Source organism: Vicugna pacos, chromosome 17 (genome assembly GCF_048564905.1).
Source record: "Vicugna pacos chromosome 17, VicPac4, whole genome shotgun sequence".
Taxonomy (NCBI): Eukaryota; Metazoa; Chordata; class Mammalia; order Artiodactyla; family Camelidae; genus Vicugna; species Vicugna pacos.
Window position 1 is genome coordinate 36895588 of NC_133003.1, and position 26244 is coordinate 36921831.

Genomic DNA, 26244 nt, shown 5'->3' on the forward strand with positions numbered 1-26244 from the left:
CCATTTGGGAATGTTGGAAACAAAACGAACAGACGTCATTCATCATGAAATGGGCTGTAGGCCACAAATATGAACAGCCAAGGTGCAAGTGAAAATTTTACTACCTCGTGTAAATGCAAATGATTCCAACAGGTCCTGGAAAAGTCTGCACCAACCCAGCTTCATTAACACTCAGATGTGATTCACAACCTTTTCATATTGAGAAATGTTCCCCTGCCTCTTAAAAAAACCAATCTAATCCCTCCTTTCCCTGACGTATGGCCTGCCACCCTCCTTTTCAACCTCATGTTTATCCATCAGAAGCGCTAATTTTGAGATCGGTTGACATTCACCAGGCAAGTTCATTACACGGAGGTGCCATCTTGGAAGTTACTGTTAAGGGGAAAAACCGAAAGAGAGCAACTCCTTCAGCTGGCTGGAAGTTTCAGATCAGACAGACATCAGCTACAGTTACAGAGATGCTGGACTGGAATGGGAGAAAAATGGGAGAGATCCTTGATGGGTCCACCAGGAAAATGTAGCACTGCACACAGATTTAACAGTCAGCCAGAAAGCTTTCTTAGACTCTCTTCACCTCCCTTGGCTTCCAGGTAGAAGCTGCAATATGACGCTGTCTTTTCCCAAAGAGATGCTTTTATTCCCATGGAGAGATACAACATGCATGGCTTTTAAAAAATTAAATTAAAACTCATTTTCAACTTTATTTTTTTTAGTTTGCATGCTTACCTTTCTAACAATTTTATATAATTTTTTATTTTATTTATTTTTTGATGGGAGAGGTAATTAGGTTTATTTATTTACTTATTTTTTTAAAGGGAGGTACTGGGGATTGAACCCAGGACTGCATGCACTCTACCACTGAGTTATGCCCTCCCCTCTAAAGTAAAACTCTTAAATTCTGTTTCCTTCCATATCCAAAGACAGGAGCTGAGAAGCCAGCAGATGACATTTACGTATACCCAATATGGTGATGGAAAGGGGACAATAGAGCCGTAGCCCTTCCCCACGTGGGAAAATTATCATTCCGCAGTTGGGTTAGCAGCCAACTCCTCCGGCATGACAAGACTTTCACAGTTTGTCCCTGGGAGCCACCATGCCTGCCAAACACCACGCTGGGCTCACTGCCCCATCAATGGCTAGACTGACCCACAATGACTACTCTGGCTTCTGTTACTGTTAATTCCTGAAACGCTGAACTAAGTGGAGTTTCTTTCTAATCCTAGACTTGCCCTGCCTCACATTCCCCACCTCTGCGGTCAAGACAATAACACTGTCATCAGTGCAGAAACTTTGAATGGTGATTCAAAGGCTTCCATCCTTGTTTAACAAGTCGAAACTGAAAGTGATCTGACATATACACACATATGCAGGGGAACAAAAAGAAAACACAGAAAACTTTTAATTTGCATTAAGTCTCTGTGGTTCCACAATTGTCTGGCCCTGTTCTTGCCTTTCTTCCCTGACAGCACAAGGCCACCAGCCCCCGACCTAAATTACAAGGTGTGACTATCACCCTACACAGTTCAGGCCGTGTCACCTCCAAATGATTTATTTGAGGGGTTTGAGAGGAACTGAGCTTCTCAAAGGCCACCAGTTCCAAATTAGCAGACTGGAGCACAGGAAGGTATGAAATCACTTGGTCATAAAATCCACGTTAATTTCCCAGGTGGACAGCATGTTTTGGAAACATTTACTACCTTTGCATTCACTTACTGTGTTCAACTTGTCCTCTACAGGGCAAGTGAAACACATGCAGAATTCCACTCATCTAATATTTTTAAGCCCCTATTTTGTGCCAAGAATTAATGCAAATGAATTGCTCTAGAAAAGATAAATATATTACTGCTGCTAATAGCCATCATTTTTATAGCAGTCTGTCCACTTTATATGCAACAATGTATTTAATCTTCATAATTCTACTAAAAGGTGAATGTTATTTGTAGCCTCATTTTATAGTGGAGGAAACTGAGGCAAAGAAAGATTAAGTAATCTTAATTTCTATAGCTATTAAAGGACAGAACCAAGATCTGAACACAAGATGTCCGGGTCCAGTGCCTGTGCAATTAACTGCCCACTAGATCACCTGTGGATATCTGCCTTCTCCTTTTTTTTTTTGCAGGGGGGAGGTAATTAGGTTTACTTATTTGTTTTATTTTTAGAGGAGGTGCTGGGGATTGAACCCAGGACCTCGTGTATGCTAAGCATGGGCTCTGCCACTTGAACTACCACAAGATCTTATATATATGTCTTCTCCATATTTAAGAGGAAGATGAAATTAACCTGTCCAGCATTATCTGAGGCTCTGCCTCATAAATGACTCCGTTTCAGGCCGTGGGATAGGAGACAATGAATCGGACAGCATCCTCTCTCTACTCTCAGCCATGTATCAGCAAATGAAAATAATGGTCTCCACTCATATTTTTTTAGTTTTTTTAGGCACAAGATGTAACTGGAATTTCCTATGATCTATGCACCTCTTCCCTAGGAAACAAATAGCCTAAATCAGTAAGGTAGAAACTTCCAACAGCCTTTTCATCCTACTGTCCAGCCTTTCCACGGACCATGGTTGGTCAGCTGACTTGAAGGCAGTGGTACCATGAACTCGGATTAAAGATAAAAATGGACATGCCTGTTTAATTGTATTACCCCTGCCCCATGTCCTTTTAACCCAGTGCCAGTGGTACAGGAAATCGTTTCTGTCGCCACCTCCAGAGGAAATGAAGCCTGCACTACACCACTCGCTAGCCCGAGACAGAGGTCCCCAGTCCCTCCGCCACTTTCTGGGGCATGACTGTTGCAGGATGGGAACACACACAGTTCATAGTACATGGAATGTGGCAGACTGTCTCCTTTCTACCTCACTAGTTCATCCAGTAAGTATCAACCCTGGAATGGCTGGCCAAAGAGAATACCAACTTAAAAAAAAAAAAACCTAGAAAGGAGAATAAAAACACTCCTCCAAAAGTTTTCCCTGAAATACATTTCTTACCTTTAGCACCAGCTATCCCTCCAGGGACATGGAGCAATGAAAACTGCAGCTGATGAGCACAATGCATATGTGCTTTGTCTACTGTGTATCTTTCTTTAGATAGTTTTGCTTAAAACCCGTATTTTCTTCTCAGATCTCCTACACATTTTTTGGCCAACAGGTGGATCCAAAAGTGGTGGTAACTTGTGGTGGCAGATTAAAGATGGTACCAAATGCTGTAACACTCCTCTGAGGGGGAGGTGGGGTCTATGAACGTGCTCTGTGACCACTTCGAACAATCGAATATGGCAGAAATGACACTAAACCCGTTTCTGGGTCCAGGCCTTGAGATACTGGCAGCCTCTACTTCTTGGCTTTTGGAAAGTTTGTTCTAAAGCCCTGAGCCACCACTGAGAAGCATAATTCCCCACCCCATGCCCAGCCCAGAAGACCACATGCAGAGGCCCTGAGATTCGTGCAAAGGGACTCAGCTGAGCGCCACCTCCCAGCTGTCCACCAAAATGGTATAAACGTGAGAGAGGGACCTTGAGTCCCTTCAGACTAGCCCAGATGATATCTGAATATCACCAAGCAGCCTAGTCCATGCGGAGAATCACCTCCTAACCAAGTGTCTGGAATTCCTCATCTGCAATCACAATATATAACAAAATGTTCTTTTAAGTTGCAAGTTTTGGAGTCATTTCTTACTTAGCATTAAATACTCAGAACACCAGTCCTTCCATAAAACCTCAACTGTCATTCACGCTCCCTCACTGGCCTCTTCTTTCCCCAGGGATCCACTCACCAGCCCCCATCAGGTTCATCTAATTGCAGGGCCTCTCCATGCCTCCTCCTTTCTAGACGTTTGATTTACTGGTGCCACTTACCACTGGACTGCAAAGGTGTCTCTTTCACTATGAAACAACCAGATCTACATCCTCCTCTGCAAATCCCCTCTGACCTTCTAAGGGCTCGTACACCTTCAAATAAATGCAGCTCATTTATACTAAACACTTAAGGGTAGGCTAGAAATTGGGTTATCTGATTTCAAAATTCACTGATCTGGTCGTAGTAGGTATGGAAGATTGGAGGACAATGGGAATAGAGGGGGAAGCAACCTGGGGAGAGAGAAATGAGGCTGGATCCTGGGATGACGACAGCAGACTTGGAAGGAAACAGTTTCAGGAGGCAGTGTTAATTAAGGTCAAACCTGTAAGACTGGGGTGAGCAAACTTCAGCCTGCCTCAGAATGACCAGGAAACCATCTTAAAAATTCAGACTCTAAGGCTTAGACCAAGGATTCAATACATTTGAGAGGGACCCCAGTATATTTTAACAGCTTCCTGGTGATTCTGATACCAGAGCCACAGACCACTCTTTGAGAATCCCTACTTGAAGTCTTAGCACCCAATGAATAAGAAAGACGAGAAGCAACGATGAATCAGCACTGACTCTTAAGTCCCAAGACTGAGTAAATCCACGACAGAAACAGGGAGAACAGGAGGAGCTGGTTTAGAGAGAGGTGACTGTTTCCTGCCAGATAAAGTCAAGAGAGACCAGGCATCTGAAGAGGAGCAACTAATTGAAATAGAAAGTTTCAGAGGATAAACTGAACCCATCCCCTTCCTTCTCCTACTTTGGAGCCAGCAGGATACTTGTATTTGGTCAGTTCTGAGTCATGCGAGGGCCACTCCTGTGTCACAGGCTTGCGGGTGGCCAAGCCTGCCAGCGACAGGGTAGCAAAGTCCATCTGATGCCAGGCAGAAGCATTAGCAAGCTTCTCTGGCTATAGACGTGAAGGCACGTTCTCCAACCAGCTTGAACAGTGCCCACAGCCACGTGCCCATCTCCACGTGCCTGACTACAGCTCTCTCTGAACCAGTTCAGGCACAGAGGAGGGGGTGTAAGTTACCAGGCCTTCCAAAATTCCAATTCAAAGTTACAACTTATAGAAAAAAAATTTTTTAAATAAGAAAAGGGGAAAAAAATTTCGACTTGAATTGGCCAAGCTGCTTCTTCAGCATGTAGTACATACCCCTGATCAATTTCCTTTCAGATTCTCTAAGCCTGACTCCTTAGTCACTGAAATTCACTAACAAAGTTTCCAAACATTTATGACCACCCTCAACTTAGCCTTGTCTTCTATTCAAAAGAAAGCAAACTAGCAAGACAGAGCCCTTAGGTTCTTGTGAGCCCTGGGTGGGGGAAACAAAACAAAACAAAAAAGCTCCCTCATCTCATATCCATGATCGGAGTGGATAATCCCTTTGAATCGAAAAACCGTTCACATTTCCCAACAGCGTTCTGAAATAATTCCTCCTTAATAAACTCTTCTCCCTTCAAAGGAAAACTGAGTGTTCTTAAAAAAGACACGCGAAGATTCAGTTGTGATGTGTCTGAGTCTTTTGCAAGAATGTGGTTAAGAACATAGGAAGCACTGTGATTTCTGAATATGTAAATTAGACTTTAATTTACGATGCCAAGATACAAAGTTGGAGTGTCACAATGTTTACATATCTATTAGCCTTAATTATTATCATTATGTACTACAGAGTTAAAGCAAAAAAATTTTTTCCCTTCCTAGTGTTCTAAAAATAAATCTTCAAGTGTTGACAGACAATCCTAACACCACTGGTCCCAAACCCACAGCAGAATAAAAATCATAACAGGGGATAGTGGAGTCAGAACACTGACATTGATAAATAACAGAGGGCTATGTGAAAGCTAAGTGAGGAAGAAGATCTACGTTACAACAGAACTGTGCTGGGTGTTCCCAGGTAACTCTAAACCAGTTGTTTCTAAAGTAGCTGACACCAAATAATTCAATTACGTTCTGTATCTTTTGATTTACAAAAAAGGAAACAGTAAAATAAAATCTAGATGGATTCCAATGCAAAATGGTTAAAAATCAGCAAAGTTTTGCTATATGATAGAAAAGGCTTGATTTACTGTTGTTCTTTACACATAATGAGAAGAGAATTTGATTCCCATAATGAAGCCCAATAAATTGCTACCATAACCAACTGACAAGTAGGAAATACAAGCTGCAGAACAATATGTAGAGTACACGTCATTTTTGTTAAAAGAGAGATTATATGTACTTATATAGGTATGTAAATTCATTGAAAAATACTGAATGGATAAGCAGATAGCAACCCAACATCTCTTTGTCCCATCTTCCTTACTGTGAGAAACAAGATTTTTTTTTCCCAAAGTGGTCATGTGACAACATTCTGAGCAATGAACGTGAAGCAGATTCTATTGGGCATGTTCTCCAGAAAAGCTACTGGTTTCCTAACAAAAAGGGCCACACTCAGCTGCCATGCACCTGTTTCTGCTTTTCCTCCCCAAAATGTACACACGCTACCCAGAACTAGAGCAGCCATCTTGCCCCCTTCACAACACAAGTTGCAAACTAAGGATAGCGAGGCAGAAAGGGAGGAGCCTGGATCTTTGAACAGTTGTACTACCCCTAGACTTCTTGTTAGGAGGAAACAAATAAGCTGATTTGTTAAATTTAGTCAATTACATGCAGATGAACACAGTCCTAACTGATCCATACACCAAACCGACAGCAGTGGTTACCCTGAGAAGAAAGGTGGGTAGGCCAATGGGAGAAGAGGATTGGGAACACTAAGGCAGCTTTATCTTGTTAAATGTTTTCAAATAACAATGCTGTGTTATTTATGTCTTATTTAATTTAAAAACAGATGACAGATGGTGACCAGACTTACTGTGGTAATCATTTTGTAGTGTATAAAAACAACAAATCACTGCGTGGTACACCTGAAACACAGTATTATTGTAAGTCACTTATACTTCAATAGAAACAAATAAATAAAAAATACAGAATGATTCTGAGAGTCCATGAATAATAGGCACAAGGAGTAAGACAGCAACTATGGTTGCCTTATACGACAATCCTCTCCAAAGACGGAGGTGCTCCCAAACACGCCTAAACTGTCCTGACCAACCCCTCTTAGAACACTCTTCCAGAGCTTTACAGAAACTTCTCTTGACTTGCATTTTCAACCCATTAGGCAGCCTCCTGGGGTAGCCAACTTCACAGGCTATGGACCAGTAAACTTCACATGATTTTTCCAGTTAACTCGTAAGAGTGGTACTCAGGCAGGAATCTTAAGCTGGAAAACATATAAGGTTCCACTTTCAGTTCTAGCACTCATCTGTCCTGGGACAGTCGCCCAGCCCGCGAAGTTTTCAGCTTCCATATGGATGGAATACATAATTCTACCTCACTCATTCTCAGGGAGGTGCAGGTGAGAACCACAACACAGAAACAAAACGTGTCACTGGTGAAACACTGTGGTGTGGAGGGGAAGGAGGAGGGCTCTGGAGGGAAACTGGTGCAATTCCAGCCCAGCTCCACCACCTGCTGGCTGTGCGATGTTGGGCCAGTCACTGAACGGGTCTAAGCCTCAGTGCAGACATGAGGGGAAAACGGCACAGATCTCCAAAACCCTGGAGAAAGTCAGATAATGGGCATGACTGCCATCAAAATGATTTCAAATCACTGAAATTAAAAATGGTTTTTATATACTACCACTGCTTTACTAATTTATCATTACCTATAGTAGAAGTACTTTGTAAAATATAAATTCATATACATACATGTAGCACAGTACACACACATACACACAGGTACCACAGTTACATGTTACTAGTTTTCCTTGCGTATTAAAGCTCCAGACAGGAAAAAAAAAAAAAAAACCACAGAAAGAGCACTTAGTTTTAGCACTAAATAGCTTTGGAAGCCAACATCATTTTTAAAAATAAAGAGAGGGAGGGGGAAGCAGCATTAGCTGAAGAAATACAATATATGAAGCTCTGAGTCTAATCAAGAGAGGATGCAATGACTGGAGCAGGCCAATTTATCTCCATCTCATTCCATCATCCAGTAATTCAAATCTGATTTCTGATGCTCCATCTGCTTAACAAACACCAACCACCACAATGAGACGCTGTCTCCGCGAGTGATGCTGCTTTTGTTCCCGCTGTGGACTGTCAGATCCCCCTCACCTGATCAGTCAGCCTGGCATTATCTCCATCTCCTCAGGTGGAGCGTGGAGGCTGACACTGAAAGCCACTGAATTCACGTACAAGGAACTAGGCTCGCTCATATGAGCAAAATGCTTTGTGGGAATGCTTGGCATCCTTTGTATATGTACCATCCCCTCAAGTCTCACTGCTTGGATGGTCATCAACAACATGCTATCGTCCATCAGCTTTGGCAATTTTCTTTCTGTGGTTATGTCAGAAGGGAGTTAATAATACTATCAACCCAGCATACCTGCCATGTTAAGAAACACCTTCATGAAGCAAAAAAAAAAAAATTACTTCCGCCTTTTGCAACTGATGGGAAAAGGAAGGGACATTATCCTTTTATTTACCAATTAAGTTTCCTTTTTCAACTGAATTGTATATAAAAATATTTGATGAGTTAACATGAATTGGGTGCTATTCTAAGTGGTATGTGTGTATTTATCTGTGTGTGTTAGTGTTTCATGGATACACATCCACACAGATGCAAGTGGATTTACTGAAGCAATCTTATGATGCAATACAACTGTTGTACAATTTAAATGAGAAAACTAGTGCTCAGAGAGGTTAAGTAACCCTCTTTAGGTCACACAGCGAATCTGGAAGAGACCAGCACTTGTTCCCATGCAGGTCTGTCTGATTCCCAAGCCCAAGCTCTTCCCCACTGCACTACAAAATGACAAAGATGCTTCCAGTTACTTTTATCTTCCTTCTGGAACACCCTAGTCAAAGCTCTCAAACTCACCTGCTTATACTGCAGGTTCAGGGGTGCTCAACATAAACGAGGGAAGCGGGCGATACAGAAGATGAAAATGCCTCATCTGCTGGGGGCAGCCAGCAGTCAGCTACAGCCAACTGTTACCAAGCAGAAAGAAGAACCCAATATTGCCCCACGTCTGCATTTACATGCAAGATCCTGTGGTTTTTCCAACAATGCAACCAATTTTAAAAACACTTCATGAACATAATCTGGGCCACACAAAACACATCCATGAGCCTAATTTACTTGTGGGCTGCCGCTTTGAGACTTCTGCTTCAAACCATACCTTAATCACATTTGTGGTGGGGAAAAATACATCAAATCACCGGTTATAAATAACTGGTAATAGTCACACTTCATTGCAGATACCTATCTGGCATTTGCTTGATTCTGTATGAGTCTGAAAAAAACCTGACTTCTTCTCTCCCCCTGAGATAGTTAACTAAACCTGTTTCTTCATTCATGTCTTCTTGCTGCAAAGTTTACCTCTGGTCAGGTAGACAATGACCTTGCTGGTTATATTTATTATTTAACAGAACTCAGTCTCAAAATCCCTGTCATAATCCATAATAAAATAGAGAGAGCAAAACTTAATCGGCTGTAAATGTACAGTAGTTAGCATTCGCCGCAAAATGCTAATACTGTTTCGAGAATGCTATTTCTCTTCCTGGCCTTTTGACCAAGTTGGTTAATGGACTGAGACTTGGGAAATAATGGAAGTAAGTTAGGCAGAAAACTTCCCAGCCATGTATCAACCTTGAATTGCACTGCATCCAAGCAGTGAAAGCCACACCAAGACGGCCCATCATGCAGCTTTGGCAAGAACCCACCAACCAGTGCCAACACCTGTAACTCTAACAAGAGGAAATTCTGATGTCTCAGTTGCAAGTGCCCAATACCCACCACCCACTTTTGAGGCATTCCTAGCACCGGATTTTCTTAGAATACTACAAAATTAAAATTAAACGCCTAATACACGTGTAGAATGCTTGAATCCAATGACTGTAAAGAATTTTCTAAAAGAGAGTTCAAGTCCACAAGTCCGTATTTAGCACGTAGGTCCTAGACCCAAAATGCTAATCGCGTATGCTAATCAGTGGGCTATGACCCTGAAACTGATGAAGAGAAGCCCAGAATTTACTTTCCAAAACCTTTGCCTTCAAATTCCTTCCTTTCTAAGAAGATATGTCACATACGGCATCTGGGACTGCAAAGGAGAGCGGCCACTGTGGCCAGCCACCTGTTAGCACTTGGTAATGTTAAGTACGCACCCCCTCCTCCCACAGCCCAGGAATTCCTCCCACGCGTCCTTACATCCGGAAAACCCCTGCACAGGACCGTACAGGAACATTTACACGGATTATCACCAATACCTTTTTGTTGTTGTTTGTTTTGTTTTTGTTTTGGGACAGTGGAAGCTGGAGCAATCTAACTGCCCCCTACTAAGAGAACAAAGGATTCACCTGGGATGGGAGCTCACTGTAGACTATTCCACAGCAACTGGAATCCTGGCCTGTTCATCCTTCACTCTCAGGGACTAACTTGGGAAAATCTTTCCCCTTTTTTATCCTGAAAAGCTGAATTGACAGGCTCTGCGAAATTTTACTTTAAGAGAAAACATCCTATTATAGTCAATATTCACTCACTGTGTTAATTTTTTTTAATCATATGGTGCCAGGTACCTGGTGAAACAATAACAAGATAGCAGCGCCTGACTGTAGGAATTCTTGCCTTGAAAAGGAGACAGACACAAATCATGCTCATATCCAACCACAAAGGCCACAAAAGACGTGCCTACCTGTGCAGTGGGAGCACTGACAGCACTGGCCTGGGGAGGGACACTAAGACTCCCCAGAAACCAAGCCACCTGCGACCTGTCATCTGACTCCCGCCTGCGGGAAACGCAGACTGACACGACAAATGTGAGCAATCAGATTCAGCTCATTGGACACCCAATGGGGGGATGGTACGAAAACGTCACTAATGGCCCCCAAATCAATCACACCTAAGCGCCACATCCCAGCATCACAACACGGTGCCACGCATTCCACACCTGCCCGCTGCAGCTCCCTGCCCTGCTGGCCTGAGGGGAAGCTCATCTTTCTCGGTACCTGGGGTCCTGATACAACGGCTTCCCATGCAACCATCACATCACTTTCCTGTCGGGAAACAGTTCTCTGACGAGGCCATGAGATGCCCGTGCCGAGAGCAGCCCTTCCCAGCTTGGGGGGCTCGTGAAGGGCAGGTAGGCTAAGATGCAGCAGTCAACGCTCACAGCAACTCCTCATCTTTTTGGGGCTGTGATGAATCTACCAACTTCCCCTCGGAACAGGTAACATAAATGCATAAGGTGAAATGTTTAGGATATCAAAGGAAGTCAGTTATATTAAGCAATATGTAAATACCAGTTACGACGTGTGTGTGTTTGTAGACATGAAACTGTTAGTAAAAAAAAAAAACAAAGGAGAGAGCAGCAAACGGACCATGTGACAGTCCTCACAAGGGTGTTTATTTTCACCCTAGCTAACTTGTTTATTAACGTGCTCCTGAGGGCTTCCAAGCCAGCACATATCACAGGATCTTCATAGAGAGAGATTCTGAATACTTTTGAGGAGAGCCTGAGCTGCGAACACACTCTAATAGAGACACACATCACTCTGCCTACCAGCCCTGCCAGCTTTCGAGCCATGAGCACCGTGGACTGAGCAGGGTGCCCACTGTCAGGGGCTGGGGGGTGAGTGGAATCACCTACTCTCTCGGACTGGAACCATCGGAACAAACTGGCTTCTCAGCAACACTGAATCCCACTAGCCACACCTGCCCATCAACTCACCCACCACAGCCTCGTAACACCTCAGAGCCTGAAAGGCCCGGAGCAGAAGATCACTTAGCTGGAGGTTTCCCAGCTAAAATGAGTAAGGATACATTCTATAGAAAGAGTCAAGTTCACAGTATTTCCAATCAGATGGTGGCTGCACTGCTATATTCTTTGACTATGAAAATGTAGACCTGACACAGCATTGGAAATCAAAACCCTTCTAAGCCAATTTATATTTTCTTCATCAGAAAGCTACCCACAAATGCTTCAAAAATGAGCTACACACAGTTGAAGGACATCTATCCAATCTAGGCACTTCTGGGTACCAAGATGAGCATAAAGACCTGAAAGAACCTGCCCCACCTCCAATGAGCAGAGGTCCCCACTGCAAACTCATTTCATATCTGTGTGTGGCAGCTGTCGACACTGAGGCCAACAGGCTACGCACTTTGTTGCGGTCTGTACAACTTAGTTATTGCCCCAGTCTGGAGGAAAAGCTGGTCTCCAGGCTTCCGGGCCGGTGTTCCTCTCACTGTTCAGAGATTCACAAATGTGATCTGTTTAAAATATTCTTATCTGAAAAGCTGTATTGTTTAAATTACTGCACACCTTTATTTTAAGTCACTATCAGTCTGGCTTCTTAAAATGCCTAAGTCATTTAAAAACACATCTATGGTTTTATTATTTTCCAGTAGTCTCAGCAACTTCACCTAGGGAACAAGAGGAGAATTTATAATGAGCAATTTTTTTTTTTTACCTACTGAAGACGCATTAATGTACATCATAAACAGAAATTAAATCAAAATGGATCACAGACCTAAGTGTAAAGACTAAAATTAAAACACTTCAGAGAAAACAACCTTTGTGACCTTGGGTTAGAAGCAAATACTTCTAAGACATCAAAAGTATATAGTACGTAAGAGAACAAATTGGTAAATGGGACTTCATCAAAACAAAAACTTCTGCTTTTCGAAGGACATTGTTAAGACAATAGACAGAAAATATTTGCGATTTTTTTATCTGATGAAGGAATTGTACCAAGAATATATAAATAACTCTCGAAATTCGATATTAAGAAAACAATTCTACTTTTTAAAAAATGGGCAAATGATTTAAACAGATACTTCACCACAGATACACAGAAAAGCAAATGAAAAGATGTACAATGTCAATTCATCACTAGGGAAACGCAACCTAAAACCGCCATATGATACCACACACCTACTGAAAGGCTAAAAGTAAAAATACAGATCTTATCAAGTGCTGGCAAGAATGCGAAGGAACCAGGATGCTCAGACTCTGCTGGTGGGTGTGAGCTGGTACAACCACTTTGCAGAACAGTTTGACACTTCCTGGAAACTCAATCGGACATCTACAATGTGAACCAGCCACTCAGCTCCCTAGGCGGTTCCTCACGAGAAAGGAAAGCACATGTTCACATAAGCGCTTGTAAGAAATGTTCCTAACACCTCTATCTGTAATAGCCAAAACTGGGAACGCCCCAACTTGTCCATTAGCAGGCGAATGGATAAACTGTGTGTGACAGACAACGGGCTGATTCAGCAATGAAAAGAAATGAGCTACACACAACACCATGGGGATGAATCATTAAGTGACTACACAAAAAGAAATCAAACAAAAAAGCGTATATCCCACATGATTTTACCTAAACACAATTCTATAAAATGCAGACTCATCGGTAATGACAAAAAGATCAGTGGTTGCCTGGGGAGCTAAGGGCAAGAGGAGCTGATTACAAAGAGGCAGGAGGAAACTTTCAGGGGTGATGGCTATATTCATTCTCCTGATTGCAGACATGGTTCCATGAGTGTATGTGTGTGTTACAACTCACCAACCTCTACTCTCTGAAATATGTGAAGTTTACCATATGTCAATTACACCTCAATAAAGCTGTTTAGAAAAACAAAATCAAAATCATGTATTTAGTTCCCAATGTCAGATCAAACTCTTCATCTGAACTATTTTGTTTTTTATTTTTTTTGAAGTATAGTTTATTTACAATGTTGTGTTAGTCTCTGGTGTACAGCAGAGTGATTCAGTTATACATATATATTTCTTTTCATGTTCATTTTATTATAGATTATTATAAGATAGTGAATATAGTTCACTGTGCTTAATCGTAGAAGCTTGTTGTTTTTATCTGTTTTATATACAGTAGTCAGTATCCACAAATCCTGAACTTCCAATTTATCCCTATCCTCTACTCCCTGGCTCCAGTTGTTACAGAAACCTGAATCCCGTCGAGAGACCAAGCAACACTCGGAGGGCTGGAGAACCCAGGTTTATTTTGCCAGTGGGCCCAGAGGTGTTAACACAACAAGCTCCGGACCCCGTCTGTAGGTTTACACAGCCTTTTATAGGGTTTTAGGTTTCAATTAAGTTTGTACCATATGCAAATGAAGCGTTAGAAATGGACCAATCAGGAGTGAGCTTTTAGGAACCAATGGAACTTTAGGGGTAAGTTCCATTGTCCTAGAAGCAAGGCATTTTACAGAAGTACAAAAGTGGGAAGGCAGTGGCCCTGCCTGGGAGGTCATGCTGGTCCCTTTGTGGGTTTCCCCCTTCCCCGTAACCACTAGATCATCTTCAAATTAACCACAGTGAAATCCGTAGCTGTCTTCTCTTGCTCAAACCCCAGGGCAATGTAAGGATTTGGGAAGAATCAATGTACAGTTGTATGTGTATGTCTGAATTTATTCTAGTCACATTTTGCATGATCCCTTCTTTGTTTGTCTTCTGTTTTCTATGTCTCTGAGTCTGTTTCTGTTTTGTGAATAATGAACTATTTTATTTAAGCCTCACCAAAAAAAAAAAAAAAAAAAACTCTTTGAGATAGAGGGTGCTGTCATGCCCGTTTCCAGGAAAAAGAAACTGAGGCTCAGAGAGACTGAGTAACTTTGTTATTCAATAACACACATCGCTAGGACTTTGCAGAGCCAAGGCACACCTTCATTTCATGTTAAGCAAATGCTTCCAAAGCACTTGACAATTTTTGAAGATAACTTAAACAGCTCCCAGACAAATATATTTACATGATTCATTTGCTTAGCAAATCTCTTGTCATAGACAGCACGTGGGTAAATGTCAACCTTATCATTTCAGGATCATCACAAATACTAAAATTAATAGGGTTCAGTTTAAGGTTTCAGTGACTGAGAGACACAACCCAGGTTCTGTTGTGTCACATGCCCAAGACTCACCAAGTCAGGCTCACTGGAAAACAAATTCAAGATCAGTACAACATACAGCAGAAGAGACAGACTCAGAACCTTCTTGTTTCCACCCGGAGAGATCAAACACCAGCATTTTTCTTCTGAAGATACACACACACAAGGTAACTAAGATGCTGGGCTAGCCATTCTGTGGATGTTCCAAATTTCTTGGTGTATACTGACTAGAAAACTATTAAGCATTGATTGCTGCTGTCTCACTTTACATAAGGTCATGATTTCATATCGAATATGAATGACCAGCAACAGCTCAAACACATGGACTATCCCCTATTAGAAATCGCTGTCCACCACTGGTCGACACTTAATCTGGAAGTCTTTAAGACAACTGTGGGACATCTGGGCGGGGAGGGGAGCGGGGCAGAGAATACAGGAACACGTTCACCTCCCTGGCTCAAATCCAACCAGGCTTTCAGTGCTCCACTTGCAAGAAATGACTTCCACCAGGCCTTGCAAATGCTTTCCAAATAGCAAAGTTTATGACTGTTTGATTTGGAGGGAAAAAAGACACACACCTTAACTTTGTGCCAAGTTCAAGCCATTCAAGTCCCCTCCCACCCCTGGATTGCTGGTATGTATTTCCAGCCCTTTAGCAGGGAGTTATGCAAAGTCAGCAACAAAGGACACAAAAATGACCCACTGGTGACTGCATTCACTTATGTCATTGCGTGCCCTTGTTATTTTTTTCCCTGAAACAAAGTTCTCTGCAGTGTCCCTTTCTGGCTCCCCCATTACCCTCTCCACCACATTAAGAAACAGAATGAGAGCTCAGTCCAAAATGCCACCATTTTCAGGCCCCCCTCACCCTGTTTAAATTGTTTATAGTTTTTACCTGATTTCCGACATTCCCCAAAACATACGCACTAACAGGACACAGCAAAGGAGAGGAAAGGTTTTTAACTATTGCACACAACCTTCTCAGAATTAATTAACCCATTTTAATGGGGCTTTGAATGTCCTTTCCGTACTGTTATTTCTGGTTGGCTAGTCTGAGAGCACTCTATGGGCCAAAACAATTCAAGTATCCAAGCTACACCTGGGAAAAAGCCAAACCTCGCTTCCCTTCCCACCCCGTCTCTACCCGTCCTGATTTCTTTTACCAATGATTTTACTTTCCTTCTATGAGACAAAAGATTCTGATTTCCTTGGGTAGTGATGACATACAGTTATGAGATACTGACCCCTGGCGTTTTAAACCCCAAATTGCAGGCTTTGTTTAGATAAGTTGAAGTGCACGGCTTGAAATAAGAAAGAGGAACTTTCTTCTTGAGGGTAAGGAGAATCTTTTTCCAGGCTACCCAGAGAATTCGTCAAAGGTCTCTTCTGTCTCAAAGACTCAGAAAGGGGCAGGAGGAAGAGCCTGCTGTGCCGTGTAGGGTGGCTCACAAGCTCACTTAAGCAACTGGAGTTCCTTATTCCCCTGTCACTGAAACAACCCTTCCTCCCCACGAAAAAAAATACGAAGCATCTTCATTTGTCAGATGTTTCACAAAGCTGACCTTGCCAGTGGCTCTGGGACTTGAACTTGCAACCGAGGAGATGAGAAGTCAAATATTAACACCTCATATAATCTGTTCCTTTCCCTTATACAACACCGAGATTACAATGAGCCCATCAGGATGGCACTGGGGAAATATAGCGAAGGGTACAAAGGAGGTCAGTGGAATTCCTCGTGCTACAAGCTTTTAGCATCCAGCAATGGCCACGCCAGTGCAAAATGACTAAGTGCTTTCACAGTCCCCCAAGGAAGTGGCGATGGAGGTCTCCGTCACACGGAGAAGACAGGCCTCTCCTCACCCTAGTCATGGTGCAATGAGACTGAAAGGGAGACTCATCGCCACTGGGATCAAACTGGAGCTTGACAAGAGCTACAGCCAAATGTCTGATTCTTTTCTCTTCCGAATCAGTGGCTCTGATATTTACCAGGCAACTATTAAATAATACAGTTGCCCGGGCTCTGTATTGCAGGATTCAGAATGAACGCAGCTGTGGTGGGGCCTCCGTGTGTTTTAGTGTAAAAGCTCCCCAGAGAGAGAACCAAGTAAGCATCAGCACACAGATGCCTTCTTCACTACCAAAACATAGGCTTTCTGACCATTCCATAATCCTTTTCTTGTTTATAAAATAGAGGATACATGCACCCCAATATTCATAGCAGCACACTATACAATAGCCAAGACATACATGGAAGCAACCTAAATGTCCATCAACAGATGACTGGATAAAGAAGTTGTGGTATATCGTACAATGGAATACTACTCAGCCATAAAAAGAATAAAACAATGCCATTTGCAGCAACATGGATGGACCTGGAGGCCATCATTCTAAGTAAGGCACAAAGAGAAAGAAAAATATAAGTTATTGCTCATACGTGGAACCTAAAAAAAAGGAAGAAAAAAAAAGAGGACACTAATGAACTCATCTACAAAACAGAAAAGGCTCACAGACATAGTAAACAATCTTGTGGTTACTTGGGGAAAGGTGGTAGGAAGGGATAAATTTGGGAGTTAGAGATTTGCAAATGTTAACCACTACTATAAAAGTATATAAAAAACAAATTTCTGCTGATAGCACAGGGAACTATATTCACTATCTTATAACAACCTTTAATGAAAAGGAATATGAAAACGAATATATGTATACATACACATGACTGGGACATTACGCTGTACACCAGAAGTTGACACACTAACTGACTATACTCAATCAAAAAAATATATAATTTTTAAAATGATATTGCTATGGAGTTGCCTACACAGAAATATATCCATATAGTTAAAGAAGGAACCATTCATGGAAGGGGTGAGACAAGAAGGCAGGACAGTTATAGAAAAAAACATATTAAAACTGTATGATGGGATTTCACTCCAGTGGGTAACATGCCCATTGTTGGTCAAAATAAGCTTCCAGGGAGTAACTGTAAGACTTACTGGCTGAAGCTATCACTCACACTGCACTTCTCTCTCCCTAAATCTATGCTCTTGCAAAGAACTATCATACAGGCCATTCATCAGGAAACAGAACTGTCTTCCACACCCTTTACAAGAGTTACCAACCCCACTGACCCAGCACTTTCCCTAAGTTTAGAAGCAGTCATTAAGGAAAAAATAAAGAAATAAAAAGAACTGAAACTAAAAACATAAAAAGAAATTAAGTCAAGTAAAGGGAGATAAAACACCGTGCCCTAGGAATAATCCATGAAAACACAAATAACTCATAATTCTCATCTTTCAGAAAGTAATATTAAGACCCAATTCATTACAGATTGTGCTGCCCTCTGGCTGCATGGAGCTACTGACTGCTGGAAATGTGTCTTGGGCCACAGGTTGAAATGATCATGTTTGGATACATGATTACTAAATATAGTAATATATTACTAAAATTAACTTCACGTGTTTCTCTTTACTTTTTAAATGTGGTTGTAGAACATTTAAAATTACACATGTGGCCCTCGTGTTTCCACTGTACAATCGGCCGCTTTAGGCTAGAATTCTGCTTCTTGCTATTCAGTTCTTCTAAGCCTTGCCTGCCCCCTAGTGTCAGAAGTCTAGCAATGCGGACAAAATATTCTTCAAATCCATCTGCATCTCTTTCAAAGAAATGGAAGGTTCTTATGGAAAATTGGGGCTAAAATAGTCATTCCAATGAAAATCATCTGCAGGGTTCCTATAAAATTTCAGCCATTATAGGAGACAGAGACATGGGCCCCAAAGGAGGTGCAACAGTTACTCTTCAAACGATTTAACCAATGTTAAAAACAACACAAGGCACCAAAGCACACAAGCATGACATTCACATTCTGCAATATCATTTATAACAGAGAAAACAGAAAACCTAAATTTCCATAAATTTAAACATTACAGAACCTCCGTAAAATGGAATATACTCTGGGATATACTCTCACAGACATGGAAAACGAACATGGCTACCAAAGGGGAAAGCAGGGCAAGGGATGGGGGGATAAATTAGGAGTTTGGGATTAGCAGATACACACTACTGTATATAAGACAGATAACAAGGACCTACTGTAGAGCACAGGGAACTATATTCAATAGTTTGTAATAACCCACAATGGACAAGTATCTGAAAAAGAATACATATATGTATAACTGAGTCACTATGCTGTACACCAGAAAGTAACACATTATAAATTAACCATACTTCAAATAATACAACTGTATAGTCACTTCAAAAAATAAAAACATAAAATAAACAAGGTCCTACTCTGTAGCACGGGGAACTATATTTAATATCTTGTAATAAACTATAATGGAAAAAAATATGTGTTAAAAAATGATATACACTCAGTAGAAGCCAGTTTTCAATAAAGATGACTAACATTTATTGGACACTTTACTACGCAAACGCAAGTCTTCACATTTTCCAGACGTTAACTGATTCCTCATTATGACTTATGAAGATGACTTTTACGTTGATTATCCCCACTTTACAGAAGAAGAGACTGACTTCCCAAGGTGGTTTGGTAACCAGCCCAAGTATGAAAGCAGAACAGAAACTAACTTGAAGCTCCTGCTGCTTCCTGGGCAGTGCCAACTAAACCCTTCACCACTGACCCAGGGTTCTCATGTCTTCTGCCAGCATCCAGGAAACTGACAGGCTAATCTGCTAGCGTACAAGTAGGGTGAAATCTCAGACCCGTCACACTTCTTGACACCAGCTCCAGATCAGTGAGGTGTCCTCCTCGACAGAAGACCTACCTGAGGGCAGCAGGTAAAAGGGCTCTCAGCACCCCCTGGGTCACTCTGTCCCCAGGATGGTGAAGCCATATTTGTCAGAAAATTTTCTTTTCTTAAGGTTGAGCTGAAACCCCAGTCTTCATAAAGAAACTCTCTTCATTACAGTCAGCTTTTCAGAACAATGAAAACAAGTTTTTTTTTCCCTTGTACACGATAAATCTTCAAATTTTAAGCCACTGAATCTATCTCCCTACGCGTAGGGAGCTATGGAGTCCTCAATCACTCCTTGAAAGTTTCCAGACTCCTCCTCATTCTGGAGGCCTCTAAATGTGGAAAAATAGCTACCATTTATTAAGAGTTTACTATGTACTAATCCCTTCACCTACTTTCTTATCTAGTCATTCTAATAACCTCATAAGGTAGGCACATACATCATTCCATTTTTACAGAGAATGAAACAGGTTCAGAGAGGTTAAGTAGCCTGAACAAGGTCACACAGCCAGAATGTGGCAGAACCAGGATTATGTTTGACTCCAGATTCCTTACGCTCCACTGTCTCATTTTAAGTTGTGCTCAGATTTCTCAGGGCCTTAAAACCTGGATGGAATATACCAAATAGGAGGCTTTACACCTAAACAGAGCATATTAAATAGTAGCTAGGCACCATAGCATTTGCTGGAATTAAAACACCCCAAACAAGGTCATCCTTAAAGTCCTCTGGCGAAATGGAACTATCAAAATGAACTTGCAGACCAGCAGCACCCGAGTTCCCAACTCTCCCAGCTACTTCAGAAGAGGAGCCATGATTCTGACTTCAAAGAGAAAAATCTAAATTTCTGAAATGTCCAAATAGTCTCAGGGATAAACCTCCAGGATGGAGGGTGTTTTGTGTCTCAAACTCATCCTGTGGACTCAGGATGAGACTTTCACAAAGACCCCAAAATGATTATTCTTTTAATTGAAAGTAGGCTTTTTAAAATTGAAATATAGTCACTTTACAATATTGTGTCAGTTTCTGATGTACAGCATAATGTTTCAGTCATACATATACATACATATATTCCTTTTCATATTCTTTTTCATTATAATTTACTACAAGATATTGAATAGAGTTCCCTGTGCTATACAGAAGAAACCTGTTTATCTCTAAACAATTTCACATGACTCTATATAATAGTTTCTGAAACTGTCAGCATCTTTCCGCGGCGTTACATTTGCTGCCCTCTTGTGGGGGAAAATGATGCTGCATGCAGAGGGAAAGAAAATCATGCGGGAAAGGACAAATTGCTAGTTGGAGAAGTAAGAGTTAACGCAGGCTTCCTTTTAAAAGAAACTAAGCTACTGATTGCACCCTGCACCTTTTCTATGGTTTTAGCCCATGTGGTCTCGTATTCAATCATGTCAGGTAGAATTTTAGAAACAACAAAGATGACCTTTGTGCTTTCTAATTTCTTAAAAATACTACCTCTAGACTCTTGTGCAAGTTTATCAATGCCATTTGCCTTGATTCCCACCACCCACCCTGTGAAAATGAGGTGCGTTTTTATTTTGTTTCGATTTTTAACGCTTGAACCAAAATGAAACTTCATTCCACACCCCATTTGCCCAAATTAGGGGCTGCTGAGTCCCACCTTCTCCCCTGTGTCTGTCTTAAGGGGACGGGTGGAGATGGGATTCTCAAATATCTCCTCGTTTAGACACAATCATCAATCAGCCACTCTCACCTGAGCCATTAAAAGCATCCAATAAACTTGTGACTACGGTTTCCTAGGGCCACGGTCTCTTTAATTGGCCAGCAGCAACCACAAAGCTCTTGGGACAGGTGTCAGGAGTCCTCCTGGACACTGTACACGAGCTCCTGCAGTTAACTCTTCTGCAGCCTGCTCCAGTCTCAAGCTGTCTCAGATACACCCAAAAATCCCACCAGTTTCTCAAGTCTGACCCTTGACTTTTTCACCAGCTGAGCGCAATTCGGGAAGAAACTCCACACGCTTCCGGCTCATTAGAAAACTTCACAACACCCACACCCACACCTACCCACACCCCCACCCCCGACCTGAAATATTACACAGCCCCACTAGAACCGGAGGACCCGGCAAAGGAAAAGCAGTAAGTAGCAGGGAAATAATGGTGAACACACTCAGGTGTTCTCAATTTACAACGAGCTTTCGCAAAACAAGTAACCAACAGAGCCAAGAGGAAAAATGAATAAAGGATAAGATAGTGCAATGGAAAAAACAAATACAAATACTCCCCCAGCACATTAAGAGTCTTTAGTCAAAAAGGGATGCAAGTCAAAACAATCCAACAGCCTTTTTCATGACCAGATTTGCAAAACATCAAAACCTGAGCTCACACAGAGTTGATGAGGGTGCGCGGAAAGGGCCATTATCACGCTACTACTGTTGGCGGAAATATAAGTTAGTCTAAAAGTTGTGAAAGGCACTTGGCACAACTAAAACCTTAAAGCGCTGTGCCAGAGGCTGCCGGACACTCACCAAAGACCTCCGTCCTCCGCCTCCTCCTCGACCTGGGCCCGCAGGTCGGGCGCGTTTCCCAGCAGCCTCTGCGCTAGGTGGGGGCGGGGCCTAGGCTCCAGCCAATGGCAGGACAGCTCAAGCGATGCCGTCAGCACCCCGCCCTGATCGTCAGCGCCTCCCAGGTGTGCCCTCCCTGCCCGCTGCCCTCCTGCTGGCTGGAACAGAGACCACGCCAGAACAGTCTTGAGGGCCGCGGGTGGAAAAGACAGGGCTTCCCTCCACTGAGGGCCCTAGAAGACCGTAGTGCAGCAGAGCTAGCTGACGTTATTTACCCACCTAGCACTCAGAGACGCTACAAACCCGCCCCCACCTAGCGCAGAGGCAAAATGTACCGGCAGACCTCAGAGATTTTGTGAGTTTGGTTCCAGATCAGCACAATAAAGCAAATAACGAGATAAAACAAGACACATGAATTTTTTGGTTTCCCAGTGCATATAAAAGTTATGTTTACACTATACTGTGGTTTATTAAGTAAGCGATAGCATCATGTCTAAAAAAAAAGCAATGTACATACCTTAATCTTAAAGTACCTTATTGCTATAAATGCTAACCACCATCTGTGGCTTCAGCGAGTCATAATCTTTTTTTGCAATAGTCACATCAAAGATCCTGGATCACAGATCATCCCAGCAAATACAGTAATAATGGAAAAGTTTGCAATATCCAAGAATTACCAATATGTGACACAGAGACATGAAGTAAACAAATGCTGTTAAAAAAAATGGAAACAATAGACGCTCTATGCAGGTTTGCCACAAACCTTTGATTTGCAAAGAAAGCGATATCTGGGCAGCAAGGTCAAGAAGCCAAGTGCAGTAAAAGGAGGCATGCCTGTACCTCTGCAAAGATGGCTCGGCAGGCAGCCGCAGCCCCAGTGAGAGGACAGAGTCCCCTGTGGGCAGGACCCCATCCTGGTTGCTTTGGTGGCTGTTAAGATGAGAGGGGACAGGGACTTAAATTCCAAACATGAAAGCAGGAAGAATTCCCCCAAATTTCAAAGAGAAACCAAAAGCCAAGTACCTGAGAATCCAAATAAAATCATCTAAAAATTCTAGCATGAGCTTCTCATTTATTTATCCAGACCTGCCCAGGCTGCACTCAGACTTCTCACCCTCCCTGTTGCTGTCGGGTTTTTGCTTATATGGAAGATACTGCCTTTCTGGTGTACACAATTCTAATCTTAATTGAGATTTAGTTCCACCTTTTCCCAATTTAAAGGGTTATGGAATGAAGTGAGGATTGCCACAAAGATTAAAAATCGAAGGTTCAGTCGTGTCCTCTGTTTCCTTCAAACGTTGATCACTTTCCAGCACAACCCCTCCAACCCAGGTCCTGGAAACCTGGAATTATACTAGTCATAAACAGCACCACTGAATTGCTTGTCTTCTTTGCTAGCCTGACTCTGTGAGCACCCAAGAAAGGAGACATGTATGGAACAGATAAGACTAGTGACTTCAGACATGCCAGCCTCAAGAAAAAGCTCATCAAAAGTTATGCAGCACAATGATCAGCTAGCCCTGGGCACTTCTGCTACAGCCAAAATGCATTGATTCTATGCTGATTCATTAAAGTTTCAATGATTATTTCTCCTGTCTTCTTGAAACTGTCATTTGAGGATGGAAAACTGAGTTGTGAGAGAGTTTAAAAACTCAAGCCTAAAATCATGTCTTAACTTTAAATTATCAGAATAACTGAGTGGAAAGCCTGACCTGCCGTGGATCTGAGGGTAAGGATGTCTAATGAATTTCTCTGCATACTTTCTTGGAGAGAGACTTGACAATTCTGACACATACATGACTTAGGGCTCAAGCATCACTCTTTCACTTTAAAGTCAAAACATGCCTGGCACTGCCCTGCTCCAATTACCCAAGCAGAGACAGTAAGTTAATTGTTTGGCTACAGGTCCACCGACAAATATGAATTATTCAAGAAAACACAATTCACCAGGGATTTTTCAAGTCTGTGTCACTTTAAATGTAGATATAACAAGGAAAAGGGAAGAGAAACACACACACACACACACACACACACACACACACACACACGCTTAACTAATTAGTTTAATCTTTCTTTAGAAATGAGCAAGGTACTGACATGGGTCTGACTAGAAATTATCAGAATGATTCTCTAAAACTTTGACACACTCCATTTTCAGCCCTGTGCAAAAGTTACCACTGCTTATTTCTTCTTTTTCAATCATTCACTATGTTACGAGTTTTAAGTTAGCTGAAAGCTCCCTTCACTATAGCCCTGTAAGTGTTCGTTTACATTTATCAATAAAGATGTTCTGCCTTCAAAGGTAGCTGGAGTATATATACACAGTGCTGCTGGTTTTCCGGAATTTCTTGAGAAAAATTAGTACAAAAAAAAAAAAGTGTATTCAGGAAAGGAAAAGGAAAAAGGGAAATCTGGAGAACATCTTTAAAAAAAAAAAGATGTCCAGAACAACACTCTGTAAACACCAACCCGTTCAAATGCATTTAAACTCTGCTGTCTTTCATGCCTCCCCTGCTTGTTTACACACCATCAAAGCTCGTGTCAATTACCTGTGTCTAAAATGTGGGCTCTCCTGTTTGATTCAAGGGTTTTAATTCATTGATCTCAGCGACGCATAATGAGCTTAAAGGGTTTACCTGCGTGTCCCCGGAGGTGCTGGCTGGAGGCGGACATCAGCTTACAGCACACCATTAACACGTAGGCCAGAAAGAGCCAGTGCGACAGCAAAACCGACCGAGCACAGACTCTCATCCTGGAGAGAAAGCAGGACGCAAGGCAGTGAGGGCTGAGTGGCGCGGGGCTCTTCCGCAAACAGGATCCTGAGAAGGTGGGGGACAACAGTGGGAGATGCTGGGCAGCGGACTTCTTTTCCCCTCAAGGACACTGAAGGCCAATCAAACCTTATCTGCACTGGGTATTAGCTCAATTTTCAATAAAAACCTTTTATACTTTCAAGTTTTCCAAGTTAGCCTTCTCACAAGGCATGTAGCTGTTTATAAATCCCTAGAGTGTAGCCTGAGTCACCCTGGTAACACATTGGGGTTATATACTATTTTATGTCATGAAATTTTAAAAGCTACACACAAAGAGCTGGATTCAAATAAAAGGTACATGGTTTCTGCATCTGGTTTCTCTGATTGGATATTAATGCCCTCTGGCCTGGAAGACTGAGCTAATAATTTTTAATCCAATCTCAAAGTTTGCTGAAAATATGGGCCAGTACAGGTGAATATAAAATAAACTTAACTTCATATGGATGCCAAGATATAAATGGATAAAGAAGATGTGAGTGAGATAGTGAGATAGATAGATAGATAGATAGATAGATAGATAGATAGATATAATGAAATACTATGCAGCAATGAAAAGGAAATTCTATTATATGCAAAAAATTTGGATGGACCTTGAGGGCATTATTATCAAGTAAAGTAAGTCAGAGAGAGAAAGACAAATACTATATGGTCTCATTTATATATATAATCGAATAAAGACAAACTCAGAGAAACAGAGAGTAAGTAGCATGGTGGTTACCTAGGGTTGGAAGTGGGGGAAATGGGGAGATACTGGTCAAAGGTCAAATCTTCCAGCTATATGATGAACAAGTCTGGGCAGGTAATGTACAGCATGGTGATTATAGTTAACAATCCTGTACCATATACTTGAAAGTTGCTAAGAAAGTAGATCTTAAATGTTGTCACCACAAAAAAGAAATAAGAACTCCATGGTATGAAGGTGGTAGCTGATACTATGGTGCTAATCATTTTGCAATTTAAACATCCCAAATCAACACATTGTACATCTTAAACATATACAATGCTATGTGCCAGCTGTATCTCAATGAAGCTGGTAGAATAAACAAACTTAACTTCATATGAATGGACATTCCCCTTCTCTGTGGTCCCAAGTTGGGGTGAGGAGCCAGCCTTTGTACTTACATTGTGCTAAGTAATTGGATGTAAGGGGTAATCTTAGACAAGGTAGCTCTTAGAATTGAGGATAATTCAAAGAAGCTGCAGGCTATCTTCTGCAGTACTTCCAACAGCTGAGGGGACACCTCATTCCTGAAGGGGGTTCTAGTCAGTGCATCATAGTGTCCACTACTGTCCATCTTCAGACGGAAGATTCCAGGGCATACGCAAACTTTACTTCATGGGG

At 41.9% G+C, this 26244-nt stretch overlaps 1 protein-coding gene across 2 annotated transcripts in view; it reads right to left on the bottom strand.

The window, feature by feature from the left end:
- Positions 1–26244, bottom strand: part of TAFA4 (TAFA chemokine like family member 4) — a 147444-nt gene that overhangs the window by 79877 nt on the left and 41323 nt on the right. For both annotated transcript variants that reach the window (XM_072941669.1, XM_072941670.1), the window contains exon 3: positions 24726–24841. In XM_072941669.1, coding sequence (XP_072797770.1) covers positions 24726–24841 — 116 coding nt within the window. The remainder of the gene's footprint in view (positions 1–24725; positions 24842–26244) is intronic.